Source organism: Microcebus murinus, chromosome 6 (genome assembly GCF_040939455.1).
Source record: "Microcebus murinus isolate Inina chromosome 6, M.murinus_Inina_mat1.0, whole genome shotgun sequence".
Classification (NCBI taxonomy): domain Eukaryota; kingdom Metazoa; phylum Chordata; class Mammalia; order Primates; family Cheirogaleidae; genus Microcebus; species Microcebus murinus.
This window is the reverse complement of record NC_134109.1, coordinates 101,301,781-101,318,476: the sequence shown is the minus strand read 5'-3', so window position 1 is coordinate 101,318,476 and position 16,696 is coordinate 101,301,781. Positions and strand designations below refer to the sequence as shown.

General features: G+C 40.4%; 2 protein-coding genes across 10 annotated transcripts in view; one reads left to right on the top strand and one right to left on the bottom strand.

The window, feature by feature from the left end:
• Nucleotides 1-3,668, top strand: part of INTS14 (integrator complex subunit 14) — a 32,703-nt gene extending 29,035 nt beyond the window's left edge. For all 9 annotated transcript variants that reach the window (XM_076004491.1, XM_012758671.3, XM_076004489.1 and 6 more), the window contains 2 exons: nt 665-730; nt 2,797-3,668. In XM_076004491.1, coding sequence (XP_075860606.1) covers nt 665-730; nt 2,797-3,048 — 318 coding nt within the window. In that variant the 3' untranslated portion in view covers nt 3,049-3,668. The remainder of the gene's footprint in view (nt 1-664; nt 731-2,796) is intronic.
• Nucleotides 3,669-4,457: 789 nt separating this feature from the next.
• HACD3 (3-hydroxyacyl-CoA dehydratase 3) overlaps nt 4,458-16,696 on the bottom strand; it is a 49,810-nt gene continuing 37,571 nt past the window's right edge. Inside the window, exons 7-11 of the mRNA XM_012758675.3 lie at nt 15,152-15,279; nt 11,733-11,845; nt 10,397-10,503; nt 9,684-9,815; nt 4,458-6,198 (exon numbers count right to left, since the gene is read on the bottom strand). Of these exons, the coding sequence (XP_012614129.1) occupies nt 6,122-6,198; nt 9,684-9,815; nt 10,397-10,503; nt 11,733-11,845; nt 15,152-15,279 (557 nt within the window). The 3' untranslated portion in view covers nt 4,458-6,121. The remainder of the gene's footprint in view (nt 6,199-9,683; nt 9,816-10,396; nt 10,504-11,732; nt 11,846-15,151; nt 15,280-16,696) is intronic.

Genomic DNA, 16,696 nt, shown 5'->3' with positions numbered 1-16,696 from the left:
TCCTCATTGAATGGTCTTTGTAAAAAAGCAGCTGGCCATGGATTTATGGGTTTACTGTGTATATTTTTATGAGACGAATTCATTTCTGTTAAGGGATGTCGTTTATTATCAAGCCTTTTGAAGGAGGAAGTGCTTTATTAATGTTTTATTAGAACTCTGACATTAACTGAGAAGAGAAGAGATCCTTACCCTAACTTCATACCTCTGTTCTCATTCACATTTCTTTTTTTTTTTCTTTTCTTTTTTGAGACAGAGTCCCACTTTGTTGCCCAGGCTAGAGTGAGTGCCATGGAATCAGCCTAGCTCACAGCAACCTCAAACTCCTGGGCTCAAGCAATCCTTCTGCCTCAGCCTCCCGAGTAGCTGGGACTACAGGCATGCGCCACCATGCCTGGCTAATTTTTTCTATATATATTTAGTTGGCCAATTAATTTCTTTCTATTTATAGTAGAGACGGGGTCTTGCTCTTGCTCAGGTTGGTTTTCAACTCCTGACCTCGAGCAATCCACCCGCCTTAGCCTCCCAGAGTGCTAGGATTACAGGTGTGAGCCACCGCACTCGGACTCATTCACATTTCTTTACCATTTAGAGCCATCCTTTTGTATTCTTTCCCCTTTTTTACCACAGAATTCTAATACTGGATTTTTATTTTTACCCTTAATAGACAGATGTACAGAAGATTTTAAGAAATGCAAGGAAACTACCTGAAAAAACACAGACATTCTATAAGGTGAGAATATCAGAATTATAATGGATGAGGGAGTGCCCAGGGGATGTGCCCAAAATAAATGATTCACAATAGTAAACGTGTGAGATAGCAGTGTGAATACGGGCAGGGATTGGAAACAGGACTTGTGTCTCAGTTTTTTCATCAAGTCAGTAGAAGTGATAGAAGGTCTGTTCCTGCCATAAAATCCAAGAATTGGAAGGGTTTAAATGGCCTTGATCTGTACAGTAGGAAGGTTTCTGTGTTGGTGCTGCTGGGAATGCTGAGGGGGGCAGCTGAAAGGACCTGGGTGTCATAGCCCTGAACCCTTCTCACCACTCCCGTACGGGTATCCAGTCCAACCCCAGGCAAACAGTGTATGTGGCTTCTTGGGATGAGGAGTTGCCTAGAACATTCTGACTACACCAGAGAAGCTGCTTCCAGGGAATGACTTCTAAAAATACAAATTTATGAAAAAGGGGATGGCCCTCCAGAATCACAGCTATCTAATCCAGAACCATTGGTGAAGAAATAAGTTACAGGGGTGAGGGGAAGTAGGGATGTTTAGGCTTACTCCTTGTTTCTCCCGTCCTTCTGGTGTTTGGCTGAAATTAAGTGCAGCAGAAGGTGTGCTGTGTTGTCATTTGTGTCCTAGTTGACTAATGCTAAGATATGACACACACAGCCAGCCTCAGGCTAGCCTCTCTTCCAGAGAACATAGATGCTACTTTGGGTATTATCTCATTACCTTTGTTACTATTGTCGTCAAACCTGATTTTGTAGCAAGCTGGTAAAGTCAAGCAAAAGCATCTTTATTTAATTAGAGTTCAACCAAAGAGCTTCTCAGCCAGCCACGCCCCTCCCTGACTGAAGCCCATAACCCAGAGGCTGGTGGGTACTCTGTGGCTGCAGCCCATCTCCCCACAGAGCTTTCTACACACGGTCATCACTATTTGGGATGACACACTTGTTCTTGGACCTTCTGAACTTCTTATTTTTTAACTGGTGATAGTAGAGAAGTGGTCAGAGAACCCACTTCTTTTTTCTGGTTTTGTGTAATCCTGTGTGTTAGAGGTGGTGAGGGCCTCTAGCAACTGACTGCTTCAGCCCTGCAGTGGACAAGGAAGGAGTTATCTTCCTCACTTTGTAAGGGAGGCCTTTGGCACCCAGAGAAGCAAAGCTACACAGCTTGCCCACATCACTCCACTAAGTGGTTGATAGGGCACTTCATGTTTCTGTGCTTCTACCCACTGCCCAGCCATTCTTTTTGTGGCAGTCTTTCCAGTCTGACTCCTCCACGGCCTCACCCCGAATATGTTTATTGTCATTCAGTCTGAAGCCCTGCCAAAGAGACACCAGAGAGTTAAGGGCAAGATTTGAGGCAAGTCTTTTTCATACCTGAGTAACAGAGGAAAAGTAATCCTTGTATAGTTATGAGTAAATGAAATGATGCATGCAAAGGGCTTATACCACGTGTGGCATAAATTGCTCATTAGCTGTGATGATGACAAGCTGTGCTGCAGGCAGCTCACTGTCCTTAGCTAGATCCGGTCACCTGTATAAGAACCACTTTCCTAGCCAGTCGCGGTGGCTCACGCCTGTAATCCTAGCACTCTGGGAGGCTGAGGCGGGCGGATTGCTCGAGGTCAGGAGTTCGAAACCAGCCTGAGCAAGAGCAAGACCCCGTCTCTACTATAAAAAAAAGAGAAATTAATAGGCCAACTAATATATAAAATTAGCCAGGCATGGTGGCGCATGCCTGTAGTCCCAGCTACTCGGGAGGCTGAGGCAGGATTGCTTGAGCCCAGGAGTTTGAGGTTGCTGTGAGCTAGGCTGACGCCACGGCACTCACTCTAGCCTGGTCAACAAGCGAGACTCTGTCTCAAAAAAAAAAAAAAAAAAAAAAAAAAGAACCACTTTCCTGTTATGCCATCACAGTCTCATTATTGGCATCCCTGTATAAACATCTGTTCTCATATAAAAATGCTCCCTAAAGTTCAGGGTCAAGGATAACTTACTCTAAGCTGAGCACTTAAACGTATGTGATGAGAACACATTTCAGAACACTGGGTTTTTCTGTCTTGTTTCAGGAGCTAAACCGTTTACGAAAGGCTGCCTTGGCCTTTGGTTTCCTGGACCTCCTGAAAGGGGTGGCTGACATGCTGGAAAGGGAGTGCACACTGCTGCCCGACACAGCCCACCCCGATGCCGCATTCCAGCTGACCCACGCTGCCCAGCAGCTCAAACTGGCCAGTACTGGCACCTCTGAGTATGCGGCGTATGACCAGAACATCACACCTTTGCATACAGACTTCTCTGGGAGCAGCACTGACAGAATGTGAAGCTGACTCTTGGAGCCTTCCTTTTGTTCATTTCAACTGAAAATGATTTGGTTTCTAGTAGTTCACCTCTGGAATAGCCACCCAAAGACTTCCCTGAGGCTGCCACAGAAGGACCACACTTGCTGTTTTCAGTGACTTAGTGTGAGAACGGTCTGAAAGGTGGCTGGCTAGTTGGGCCTGAACTTTAGCTTCCTGGGTCTCATAATCGTTAAGCCCCAAAGACAGCTGTTGCTCCCATGATGGGCACATCTGCTAAGAAGCTTGAATGACTGATGAGCACAGAGCTCCCCCACCTTCCTCAGGAAACCTGACCTGCAAGGGTTCTCTGGCTTCCTGAAAGCATCTTCTCTTCACTCCAGTTTTATATCTCAACTGTAAAGGCACTTTCAAGCTTTGTTCTTGGGATGAACAACTCAGACTGTTTGGGGCTTGCTAAGTACAAACCCAACACCACTAAGTTTCAGAACTTTCCTTAGAACTTTGGGCAAAATGTGGTCCTAGCCCTCAGGTACTTTTGGTATATCTTGAGATACAGACTTTTAAAGAGCTGACACATGTAAAATGATTTCTGTTTCTTCAAGGTTTTTTTAAATGAAAATAAAATACTGAATTTTTTATAATACGGTTTCATTGTGAAACTAATGGTCCTTTGCCTTTTCGTCTGTCCTGCCACTTGAATGTAATTTCAACTTCCTAAATGGCATAGATTCATAAATCATGAGTTTCCTTGGGTTCCATATTGACCCCTTGTTTCTGATACTCATTAGGCTTCACTGACTAAACAAGATTCTGGTCAGCAGATTCGGACAGATTACTAATTCCAAAGTCAGTTATGGTTCCAGTTTATCAGCTAGCATCATGACCTTGGATAAGTCATGACCTTGGACAACTTCTCAAGGCTTTATTTAGGCTGGGCGTGGTGGCTCACGCCTGTAATCCTAGCACTCTGGGAGGCCAAGGCAGGCGGATCGTTTGAACTCAGCAGTTTGAGACCAGCCTGAGCAAGGGTGAGACCCCCGTCTCTACCAAAAATAGAACAAATTAGCCGGGCATGGTGGCGCATGCCTGTGGTCCCAGCTACTCCAGCTACTCTGGAGGCTGAGGCAGAAGAAGGATCGCTTGAGCCCAGGAGTTTGAGGTTGCTGTGAGCTGGGCACTCTAGCCCGGGCAATAGAGCAAGAAGACATCTGTCTCAAAAAAAAATAAAAAAATAATCAAGGCTTTATTTAGAACATCAATACTTTTCCACTTGCTCTGCATAGCCCCTTCAGTATAACTTCCTCAGGCTTCAACAGAGCAACTATTTCTGGTTTCATGTGCTGAACTGCCACATAATATTTTACCTGAACAAAGGACTTTTATCACTAACAGCTGGAAAACCAATAGATTAAATGATCTTTAGACACAAATTATTAGGATTTTGATTGTAAATGTTTTAATAGAAATACACAACCTTTCACTTTCTCAGACAGCATAAAGGGGGGTGTAACAATCACTGAGAATACAGAATTTTGCCACAAGGATGCAGCACAATCTACTGCAAAGCTGATGTGCCCAATTACACAGAGTTGAAAGAATATCAGAAATCAATACAAACAAGTGTTGACAGATGTTACAGACATGCAAAATATCCTTCAGTGCAATTAAATTTTTTAAAAAATCAGCCTGCCTATGCAAATTACATGTTTTAGGTCAATCTAAGTTTCGATTTTGGGCTCAGTGAAACAGCATTAACTCATTGGGTCTCCTTTCCCCCAGGAACAATGGGAATGGCAGAATAGAAAGCTCTTATGCCTTAAATTCTTTTATACAAGTGTTACTTCTAACACATTTTACTTGGTCTACTTGGAATGTATTAGAGGAAACTGACTTTTTTTACAATGGCCAACTATATGTCTAGATTTGTTTTTGTTCCCCTTTTGCTGGGTGTCTTGCCCAGAATCACTGTTAAAGGATCAGCTAGTGGTTCTCCACCCAAAGTTCCCGCTCTGTTTGCAGTATCGTCCTGCGGACAGGTAAAAAAGCCAGTCTAGCAACAGCAGATGAAAGCAAGGGTTCTGAGGTCTATTCAAAATGTACAGTCCCACCCCTCACTAGACAAGTACACAAGTAAAGGGGCTCAGCCAGTGCAGGGGAAGGAAATAACACATTTCTCTGCACAGCTCAAGCCAGAATTGGGAGGCAGGGCTGGCCTACTCTGATGCTGCCAGTCTGTCACAGGCTGCACTGCCAGCAGCTGTGTTACTGCTGGTTTGACGTACATATTTGTGTTCCCTTCTGACCCCTGCTGTCATTTGAGTTTGTTACTCTTATAATCTCGTTGCTTTCTAAATAATGTTTCATCTTTCTTTAGTGCTGACGACAGTTCTGATTTAGCTAGGAAGTGGTCATAGTGTTCCAAGGTGCTGACTGGTTTCTCTCAAATCATCTTGTGCCTCTCCAACGCCCACGCTGCTATAAGCACCATGGCAACAGATGTCGTTAGGCTCAAAGACTCTGACGTAAAACATGTTCTCTAGCCCCACTCTCACTTAGAAATGTTTTATCAATGAATGATCTACTTGATTTTCAGAAAGTCAATGCCACCCTACTAAACAAGTAACCGCTTGGGTACAGAATGTATTAGTCCTACCTGAGTCACTTTTACCAGCCTTCTATAAAGCAATATAATCTTGCTTTTCTTCACAAGCAATAGCTAAAAAGAACAAATCCCAACCGCAAGAACATTCAGTACGCTGTAAAGACAGAGCACTAAGACAGAACCTCTGGCAGGTACTAGACAGACAGACTGGACAGGAAGTGGGGTGGGTGCGGCAGGGTGGGCTGAGCCTTTTGCTGTTGTTAACTGAATACACGAGAATGAACCTGTCATCAGAGATCAGGAATCTATGTCATGCAAGTACTACGCTAAGATAATACAGTAAATTCAGGAATGTTACTGGGGAAAAGGAAGATAGCCTCACTGAGAATTTAATCATTTAACTTTAAAAAAATGTTTACATTGGTACAAGGTAAAACTGTAAGAATCATAGATTAGGCTCAAACTGGCAAGAAGCCATCTAAATCTCTCTTTCTAGTGGGTTTTTTTCTTTTTTTGTCCATAGCGCCGTCTGCGCTGTTTATAAAGGTGACGGAAATTTATGTATAACCCTGAAAAAGAGAAGAGGCCAATTAGAAATGAGAATCTTTATCTCTATTTATAACCAGTAGCTCCTGGGGCAGGGACAGTCTCTAGTTGTCTATTTTTCATACCACACAGCACTAAGATTACTGTAGCTGCTCAGGAAGTACAACTTAGAACAAATTATTAACAATGTGCTAGAGACAACCCAATTTTTCCTCAGTGGGCTTATTCATAATTTTTCCCCATATCTTATTATAAAATTTTCAAACATGCAAAATGATTAAATCATCGTGCCGTGAACACTACCTAGATTTAAACTTAACTTTTTACTATATTTGCTTTATCACATACCTATTCATCCCCCTAGCCATCTCATTTTTGATGCATTTCAATGTAAGCTGCAGACATCAGTACACTTCACCCCTAAACACTTCATTAAATATAACTCAGTATTCTTTTTCTTCCTTTTATGGTAAAATGTAATTTATGGTAAAATGTAAATTTCATTTACATACAATGAAATGCACAAATATGAAGTACAAAAACAACCTGATTTTAAATTCAAGGCTACTCAAGAATATGTATTATTCAATAGTCTAAAAGGCATGAGACACTTTTCGAGAAGGTATAATTCAGTAAATTAGGAAACACAGGATTTCAGAGTCAGAAACTAGTTTCAATCCACTTGACCACTGACAGTTCTGTAGCTTAACCTTACCTCAGTTTCATCATTTATACAACAGAGTTAAAAAAATAACTTTACAGTAAGACTTATTGTGAGAGAATGAATCTGTTTTAAAAAGTGCTTTGACTTGGATGGTCATGCTGGAGACTCAGACTTGTGGGGGGAGGAGGGGAAGGGGCATTTATTGAAACCTTAAAATCTGTACCCCCATAATATGCTGAAATTAAAAAAAAATACTAATGATAATACAGGAAAAAAATGCTTTGACTTATATGCCAATGTTAACTGGTGTTTATACTGCTTCAAAACTATAAACGTGAATTTAGGATTTATTTTATTCTACCTATTCATAAGAATAATAAGAACAACAACCTATTCAGTGTAGGCAAACTAAATATGAGCATTAAATCTTGCAAATTAGTGTAAAACAATATAAACAACATGAAGAAAAGATCCTAGGGTTACTACACATTGAGGTATTTCTATCCCCCTAGCTTTTTAAATAAAATATTAAGAGACTTTCCAGTACTCTTCCCTCTTTATCACTTTCATTATGCCAATTTCATGGGGCCTAGTTATAGTAATAGTAAATTTGTACAATAATATAAGTAAAGAATTCTTTTAATAGGTGTGTTTTCTAAACTGAAGCTTACTATCTTCAAAGGCCAAAACATTTTAACATTTTTGGTTAGAAATCTTTCTGAAAGGGATTATACCCTTTGCTGAAACAGAAAATATGAATGGAATAAAATTTAATCTTTTGCAAATTACCTAGACCCATGATGTATATAATTTAACTATACGCCTGCCATGTGCTGATATGTTGAGAGCTCCTAAAGCTATGGTGTAGGTCTCTACTTCCCTCAATACTAAATGACCAAGACCACTGAGCTTTCTGGCTTCCTGGGCTTCCTTTCTGTGGTCTTCCTCAGTCTGGGGTAGCCAGCCTCCAAGAGGATCCCCAACGATTCCCACACCTCCCGTTATTTCATACCCTCGTGTGGTCTCATACAGACCAATGCACATTATACTGGTGTGATGTCACATCACTGCTGAGATTAGGTTCTAAGAGGCACTGTGGCTCCTGGTTCTCCCTCTGACCACTGGCTCTGGGAGATGCTATTTCATAAGCAGCCATGTGGAGATGTACGGTGGCAAGAAACTGAGGCCTCCTGTTAACAGCCACAAGAGTGAACTGGGAGCAGATCCTCTGGCCCCACTCAAGTCTCCAGAAACCACAGCCCCAGCTGACAACTTGACTGAAACCCCATGAGAGACCCTGAGCCAGAACCACCCAGCCAGGCTGCTTCCTGACACTGTGTGAGATGATAAGTGTGTGTTCTTTTCAGCTGCTAACTTACGGGGTGATCTGTTACACGGCAATAGAGAATTCATATACTATCTACTGTGGCATCCTTCTGTGGCTAGAACAGACAGCCACGCTCATTTAGGGCCCCCTCCAGTCTTCTGTGAAATAAAGCTGGGAGAAGACATAATTAACATCAAAAGGTATCAGAACTTTAATACCTTTTAAGGTATGAGTTGGGAGGTTAGCTTTAAACATGTGAAGTTCTATGAATGATAATCAATTTTTTCTCCTCCCAAGTATTTTTAATGACAAAATTCCTTCTATTCTGATTGTTTTTATTTTCTTAGTTGTTACATTAAAACCAAGAAATATTAAATTGCCTGCTTTTGTAAGAAAAAAATAACTTCTTTTTCTCAAGTTATATTTAACCTATATACAAGGGTATATGTCTTTTCACATCTATGTATATAGTATATATAATATGGGTAGCATCACATATAGTTGCATGTATAAAATATCAAACATCAGGCCAGGCGTGGTGGCTCACGCCTGTAATCCTAGCACTCTGGGAGGCCGAGGCGGGCGGATTGCTCAAGGTCAGGAGTACAAAACCAGCCTGAGCAAGACCTCGTCTCTTCCAAAAATAGAAAGAAATTAATTGACCAACTAAAAGTATATATACAAAAAATCAGCCAGGCATGGTGGCACATGCCTGTAGTCCCAGCTACTTGGGAGGCTGAGGCAGGAGGATTGCTTGAGCCCAGGAGTTTGAGGTTGCTGTGAGCTAGGCTGATGCCACGGCACTCACTCTAGCCTGGGCAACAAAGTGAGACTCTGTCTCAAAATAAATAAATAAATAAAAGGAATAAAAATATCAAACATTGATTACTAACAAAATATTTAACCAAAAAAAAAAAAAAGAGTCCTTATAGTTAGGAAGGCTTTTAAATTTCTCAAATCTATAATATTTTAGGTTTACTTCTTTTTCTCTTCTTTTAGTTCTTAGTTTTTATGAATTAAGGCAGGAATTTATGATTTTTTTATAAACGTAAATTAACAGTGAGCAGGCTTCCATAAGGAGCAGGGGCTTCCCACTGTTAGGCACAGGCTTTATGACAACCCCTGGCTGCTCAAGGATGTCATTACCTTCTTCCCTCCTTGCTGTATTATCGTCTCTATGAACTCAGCATAGAGAATGTGCTACTGAAATTAGTAAAAGTAAAATGAGCTTCTTACTTTATTTTAAAAGGGCTCCTTACATTGTTTTAAACAAGACATATTGTGCATTATATTCCCAATAACCAAGAGCATAGCTGAACCACTGGCGCTTTGGGAAGAAATCATTCCATACCGTAACACATTCTCATTTGGATCTGTTTCTGCACAGTAATCTTTCTCTAACTCTACACTACTCTTTGGAAACAAGAATTTTAATAAGGACTTGTGTATTTTGAATCATTTAACTCTACCCTTTAAGAAGTGACAAGAAAACGTCTGTATTACCCAGCCATACTTACCTAAAAATAACATTATAAGATAAATCTGAAGAAAAAAGGAAAATCTAACTTTGATTTTCACTGGATATGGCAATGTAAAACTGAATCTTCCTGTTTCATTGAATATTGGAATGGACTGGATCACTGAGACAGCTGAAAGAAGAAACAAGAACTTATTGGAAGCAAATGAAAGTCATATCTAGTGACAGTTCAGCCCCTAGCCCTCAGAGTTTCAGTTCTGGGTTTGTTGGAAATGCTTCCTTCCCCCTTTGTACAGAAAGCTCATGCCTCTTCTTTCATCCTCCTTGTTTTCCTAAGACATAAGCCTCAAGCTGTCAACAGAGAGATGAATGAAGAACAGCCATGGCACTGGACTTTGGTTTCCTATTCTATGAAATGAAGTGGAAAATCCCTACCTAACTGACTCACTAGGTGTTTGTCAGAATAAAATGAAGTCATTAATAAGACTTGCTTGGAATATTAAAAATATCATATAAATAAGAAGCATGCAGTATATGTCCACGTGGCTTCCTAACCTTTCAGAATGAGCTACTTCCCTGGAGGTGTGGGTACCAAGAGTACTATGGATGGAAGCCACCAGAAAGAAATCCCTGAAAAGTCCAACCCTCCATTTATCAGAATAAGGCTGGTAGAGAGGGGAAGAAACGACTAGTCTCTCAGACACTGGGCACTCCTTGGAGCTAAGCTATGAAACCTAGAGTTCCTGGAAGTACCTTCTGCCAAACATCCCAGAGGATATATGGGAATCCACACAGTGTAACGAAGCCATGTGAGCACTTTCCAATCCATGTCAAGGCAGCAGAGCATGTAGAAGGGGTACCTGTTGAAAATAAGTAATTCCAATGTTAAAAGCCACTTCAGGTTATAAATACAACCCGAGAAGATAATTAAAGCAGAAAGAATATTTCTCAATTAGCCAAATATGGCTTCTTCAGAACAGAATTATAATCCTGCTATCTCCCCACAAACTCTCATCATGCTACTCCCTAAATTTTCAAAGGATGTGAACTCTCTTTAATAGCAGGCTAAGTTCAGGTCTCAAAGGAACCTTCTTTGTTCAGTACATGGACTGGATACTCAGAAGTCTTTTGGCTTTATTACTACTTCTGATATATGTTCCCAGTGGGCAAGGAAGTCAGATACTTTATCTTTGGATAAATGAATTGTTATCAAAGTTGAAGTATAAAAAGACTTCTAATCTAAAATCAGACATACTCTATTCTAAAGAAGATCTGATAAGAAAAGAAATTTGTTTCTTCCCAAATAGTAAGATAACATTAAGGACCTATACTCTGCTTCTCCTTTATCTCAAGTATACTGGAGGGCACACTGGTACCATGGTCCCTGCCGTGGGCCAGGGACCAGAGGTAAGATACAATCTAAGGCTGCTCCTGCCTGTTCTTTCTCTCGATGACCAACTATGTCAAAACACCAGCAAACCTAGAGCTGAGGAATTCATTTGCAAAATCCTTGTTCTACTTGACTGAAAAGGGAAGAAATACGGAGTATGTATGGTCTGGTAAAGGAGACTACAGCTACTTTAACTGGATCAATTTTTTAAAAGATATTTCTTCTACTGAAAGTGAGAATGGAAAAATTAGATAAGCCAACAATTCAAACTACAATAATTTTATAGTGTAAGATTCATTTCTACCACCCCTTCTAGAAGGCTAGTCTTAACTAGTTCCATCCAACCTGGATTGCTCCTTCAACCTTATGCTTCTTCAGCCCTTTCAAGAATTTCTGACGTGGACAGGTCCTCTCTTTCCAAGACAGCAAGGTCGCGAAGCCACAGGAAGATGGGTCTTTCATTTCTCTGGTTCTCTCCCTCTGTTCCCTAGTGCCCAGGCTGGAGTTATGATCCAATGACTGCTTTAAAATAAATCTTCCTCAACTTTGCAGAGCACATAAATGCAGCCAGAATTCTCCACATAGGTAACCTTAGTCCCACACCAAATGAGACTCTGGCTAAGACAGCAGCTCCCTAAAGAACAGAGCTGCTCCAGAGAGGGGGAAGCATTTTATCATCAACCGGGCATTTCTACCCACCTGAAAATTTCAATTGCGCTCCACAAATAAAACACAAAGAAAACCACAGCTTTGTTTTGCATTTCTTCCATGGTGCCAAAGATGATAAACAAAATAAAATTTCTTCCAAGAAGCTATTAGAAAGACCCCAAAGAGAGAAAAAAGTTAATAAAATATATATAAAATTATATAAATATGTTATCTGAAACCTAATCCCACTAAATGCAAGGCAAATGGAAAAGACTGAGCTCAACCAGTTTAATCCTGCTCCAGTTTTAAAATAAGTCAAAGTGCCCACCCACTCTTTGACTAGACAGGTGTAGCATTTGTGCAAACATGTCATAAACAGTATATTAAAACACACACATATATTCAAAGACAGTTTTTTGAGGTTTTTTTGAGACAGAGTCTTGCTTTGTTGCCCAAGCTAGAATGAGTGCCGTGGCGTTCAGTCTACCTCACAACAATCTCAAACTCCTGGACTCAAGCAATCCTGCTGCCTCAGCCTCCTGAGTAGCTGGGACTACAGGCATGTGCCACCATGCCCGGCTAATTTTTTCTATATAGATTAATTGGCCAATTAATTTCTTTCCATTTGTAATAGGAGACTGGGTCTCGCTCTTGCTCAGGCTGGTTTCGAACTCCTGACCTGGAGCAATCCGCCCTCCCCGGCCTCCCAGAGTGCTAGGATTACAGGCGTGAGCCACTGGCGCCTGGCCATTCAAAGACAGTTTAAAGAATACTGCCAAATAAACATTTGGGTCTATATAATCTGAGTTAAAAAACAGAGCACCGGCTGTGGTGGCTCACGCCTGTAATCCTAGCACTCTGGGAGGCCGAGGCAGGCGGATTGCTCGAGGTCAAGAGTTCGAAACCAGCCTAAGCAAGAGCTAGACCCAGTCTCTACTATAAATAGAAAGAAATTAATTGGCCAACTAATATACATAGAAAAAATTGGCCGGGCATGGTGGCACATGCCTGTAGTCCCAGCTACTCAGGAGGCTGAGGCAGGAGGATTGCTTGAGCCCAGGAGTTTGAGGCTGCTATGAGCTAGGCTAATGCCACAGCATTCACTCTAGCCTAGGCAACAAAATGAGACTCTGTCTCAAAAAACAAACAAACAAATTAAAAAAAAAACAACAGAGCACCACAAGCATGGCACCCTCCATAGGTAACTACTTTCCTGTCTTAATCATGCTTTTCTTGACAGGTTACTGCACAAGGGTTACTGCTTGTGTGTGTATTCCTAAATGGTACATTGTTTCATTTTGCCTATTTTAAAAATTTTTTGAAATCATGCTATATGTTATTTTGTGACTTGCTTTTTTTTTTTTTTTTTTTTTTTTTGAGACAGAGTCTTGCTTTGTGGCCCAGGCTAGAGTGAGTGCCATGGCATCAGGCTAGCTCACAGCAACCTCAAACTCCTGGGCTCAAGCAATCCTGCTGCCTCAGCCTACCGAGTAGCTGGGACTACAGGCATGCACCACCATGCCTGGCTAATTTTTTCTATATAGATTAGTTGGCCAATTAATTTCTTTCTATTTGTAATAGGAGACGGGGTCTCGCTCTTGCTCAGGCTGGTTTTGAACTCCTGACGTTGAGCAATCCACCCGCCTTGGCCTCCCAGAGTGCTAGGATTACAGGCGTGAGCCACCGCGCCCAGCCTATGACTTGCTTCTTACTCAGAGTCATGGCCCAGAGATTCATCTATGTTGATGCACATGGCTACAGTCTATTCACTGTTACTGCTGAAGGCATTCTCGTATACAATAGACACTCTACTCTTGGTGGTCTCCAACTCCTTGGGCTCAAGTGATCCTCTCACCTCAGCCTCCCAAGTAGCCAGGACTACAGGCATGAGCCACTGCACCTTGCTTTACTAAATCCATATATATATTATATATATATATATATATATATCTTTATATATAAATACCTTAATTTCTTGTAAGGTAAGTCTCCCAGCATGGGTTCTTCTTAGAAAACTATCCCTGGCCCTTTTACTCTTTTTCTACTCCATTTTTTTATTATGGTAAAATACAAATAACATAACATAACATCTACCGCTGTAACCATTTTAAGTGTACAGTTTGGTGGTATCAAATACATGCATAATGTTGTACAATCATCACCACCATCCCTCTTCACAACTTTTTTATATTGTAAACTGAAATTATAACCCATTAAACAGTAACCCCCTATTCCCCCAGCCCCTGGCAAACACCGTTTTACTTTCTGTCTCTGTGATTTTGACTATTCTAAGTACACCATGTAAGTAGAATCTTGCAGTATGTGATTGTCTGTGACTGGCTTATTCCACTTGGCATAATGTCCTCAAGGTTCACTCATGGTGTAGCATGTGTCAGAATTTCCTTCATTTTTAAAGCTGTATCATATTCCACCGTATGTATGTAACACATTTTTCTTATCCATTCCCCTGTCGATGGACATAAGTTGCACATTTTAGCTACTGATAATAATACTACTATCCTGGGTAGACCTCTGCTTTTCCACAAAAACTTTGGAATTTTCTTGGCACATTCCAAGATTTTTTAGACTGTGACTGGAATTGTATTTAATGTATAGGTAAATATGGGAACTGTTATAATATTAAGTCTTACAATTCAAGGACATTTTTGTCTGTATATTTACTTTTTGTGCTCTCTATTCCACCCTGTATCTCAAACGGTTGGGAATTTTCTTCTTCTGCTGTGTCTAATCTACTACAACAACTATCCATTAAATTTAAAAATTTCATGACAGTATTTTTCATTAATAGAAGGTCTATTTGCCTCCTTTTCAGATTTGCTTACTTACTCTTTAGTTTATTGTTTCCTTCTCAAATAGTGAAGTTCTCTTTAAACATGGTTATTTTCTTATCTACATCTGATAATACTCACATCTGAATCCTCCTGCCTCAGCCTCCCAAGTGGCTGGGGCAACAGTCACGCACCACCGTACCGGCTTGCGGTCTGCTGTTCCTGCTGTTTCTTGCTTACTGTGCCTATTTCTTTCATTTTACAATCTTTGGAAGCTGCTCATTTCCAAAGTGAAAAGAGTTCCTAGGTATCTGACTGCCATCCTCTACCCAAGTTGGGAAGAGACCAAGACATTTCTAAGGAAATTGAGGATAGGTTTTTTCTGATCCTACCTGAGAATCAAATTTCCTTAGCTTTAAAGCTGTTTCTACATAATTTGGTGATTTCATGAGGATGTTATAAAAAAAATGAAATAGACCTGAAATGGTAAAAGTCTACTTTTGGAAAATATCCTTGAAGTTTAAAATTTTCCTTCTTGTTCAGATAAAACAATGCACACACAGGAGTGGAACCAGGTGTTTTCACTAATTGTTTTTACTAATTCTTAGCCAAGTGTGACATACCTACTAGATAAGTAATGAAATCTTTCATTCCCCACCCTTGAGCACAACTACTTAATACCTGGATAAGACAAGGTATCACCGGTGACTTGATGACTCCGATTGCTGCGTTGATTGTTTCCACAACTGACAGCATCTGGCAGAAGTACATCATGTCGGCCACAGTGTGGAATGTGTCATAAAAGGACTCTAAGGGCACAAGTAAACATTAAGGGTAAATCAACTGGCAGATTCCAACATATTACTTCTCAGACTAAATCACTTCTTACATGAAAGGAACTTACATAAAAGGAAAGGAATAACCAACATTCAGTGAGATTCAAGTTTCTAACTGCATGTTGCTCAAGCAATCCTCCCACTTCAGCCTCCCTAGGAGCTGGGACTACAGGAGTCTGCTGCCTTTCTCATTTTTAAAAGGCAAGAAAAAAGCACACCTAGGCTTCACTCACTTATTATATACTGAAAAATTGATGAATCAAGCACAGACATAACTCTTTTCAGATTCATCATCTCATCTAATATAAAGCTAAAACATCACATGTATTGAATGCAATCTAGTCTTTTCAAATCGCAAAAACCGCACAATTATAAATAAATGCGAGAGAGACAAAAATATTGAATAAATAAATACAGGTTTCAAAAACCTTAACTTTGTTTGTATCTTCAGACTTAATAATTCTTATTCTGAGCATCTATCCTAACTTAAAAAATCTAAAATGACTTTTAAAAAGGCTTTATGAACAAGGTTGTTCTCTGAAACATTGTTTATTTCTACATGCATTAAAAGTAGAAATGGTCTACACATCCAAGAGTAAAGGAAGTTTAAGTAAACTATAGTAGACAGTTGACAGATTATATGATAATTTAAAATGATAGTTATTGCTTCTATGAGGTTAGCAAATGCAGGATTAATTCCTAGTGGTGTGGGAAATAAAATCCTTTATCTTTCCTACAGAAGCTCCCTTGATATCCCGCATCCCTACATTCTCCTTCACAGTGTTTCTCAACCAGGGCACCACGGACATTTTGGGCCAAATAATTTTTTGTCCTGAATATTGCAGAAATTTTAGGCTTCCTGGCTCACTGCCTGTTGAAGTAGGCAAGCAGTGCCTCCAAGTCACTGTGACAACCAACAAGCATCCCCAAATAAGGCATTTCCAAATGCCCCCATAACAAGGCAAAGGGCTGCAAATGAAAATCACTGGCAAAGGGAATTGTATTCCACATATTTAACATTTAAATTAAGTTAATTTAGAGTCAGAGTTAAGAGGTTCCATAGAAAAGCAAAAATTATAGGTGAAAAATGATCACTAATGAGGCAACAACGTACAAAATTAGCCTCCGTTTAAATATCCATCCCCACCTAAGAACAGGCCTATTTACTGCATCCAAGTCTTGGTCCCTCATTCTTCCCCACTGTGGGCAACATTCAACAACATGAACAAAGACTGCAAAATGAAATTACAAATCTTTTAAAAAGACGTAGGCTATTCCTGAAGTCAATTACATTAATGATGGACAACTGTTTTAATTGCACAGAAAGATACTGAGGTTCTGGCAGAGTTAGGCCAGTCACCAAGAAAGATAACGCTATAGGAGCCTCAAA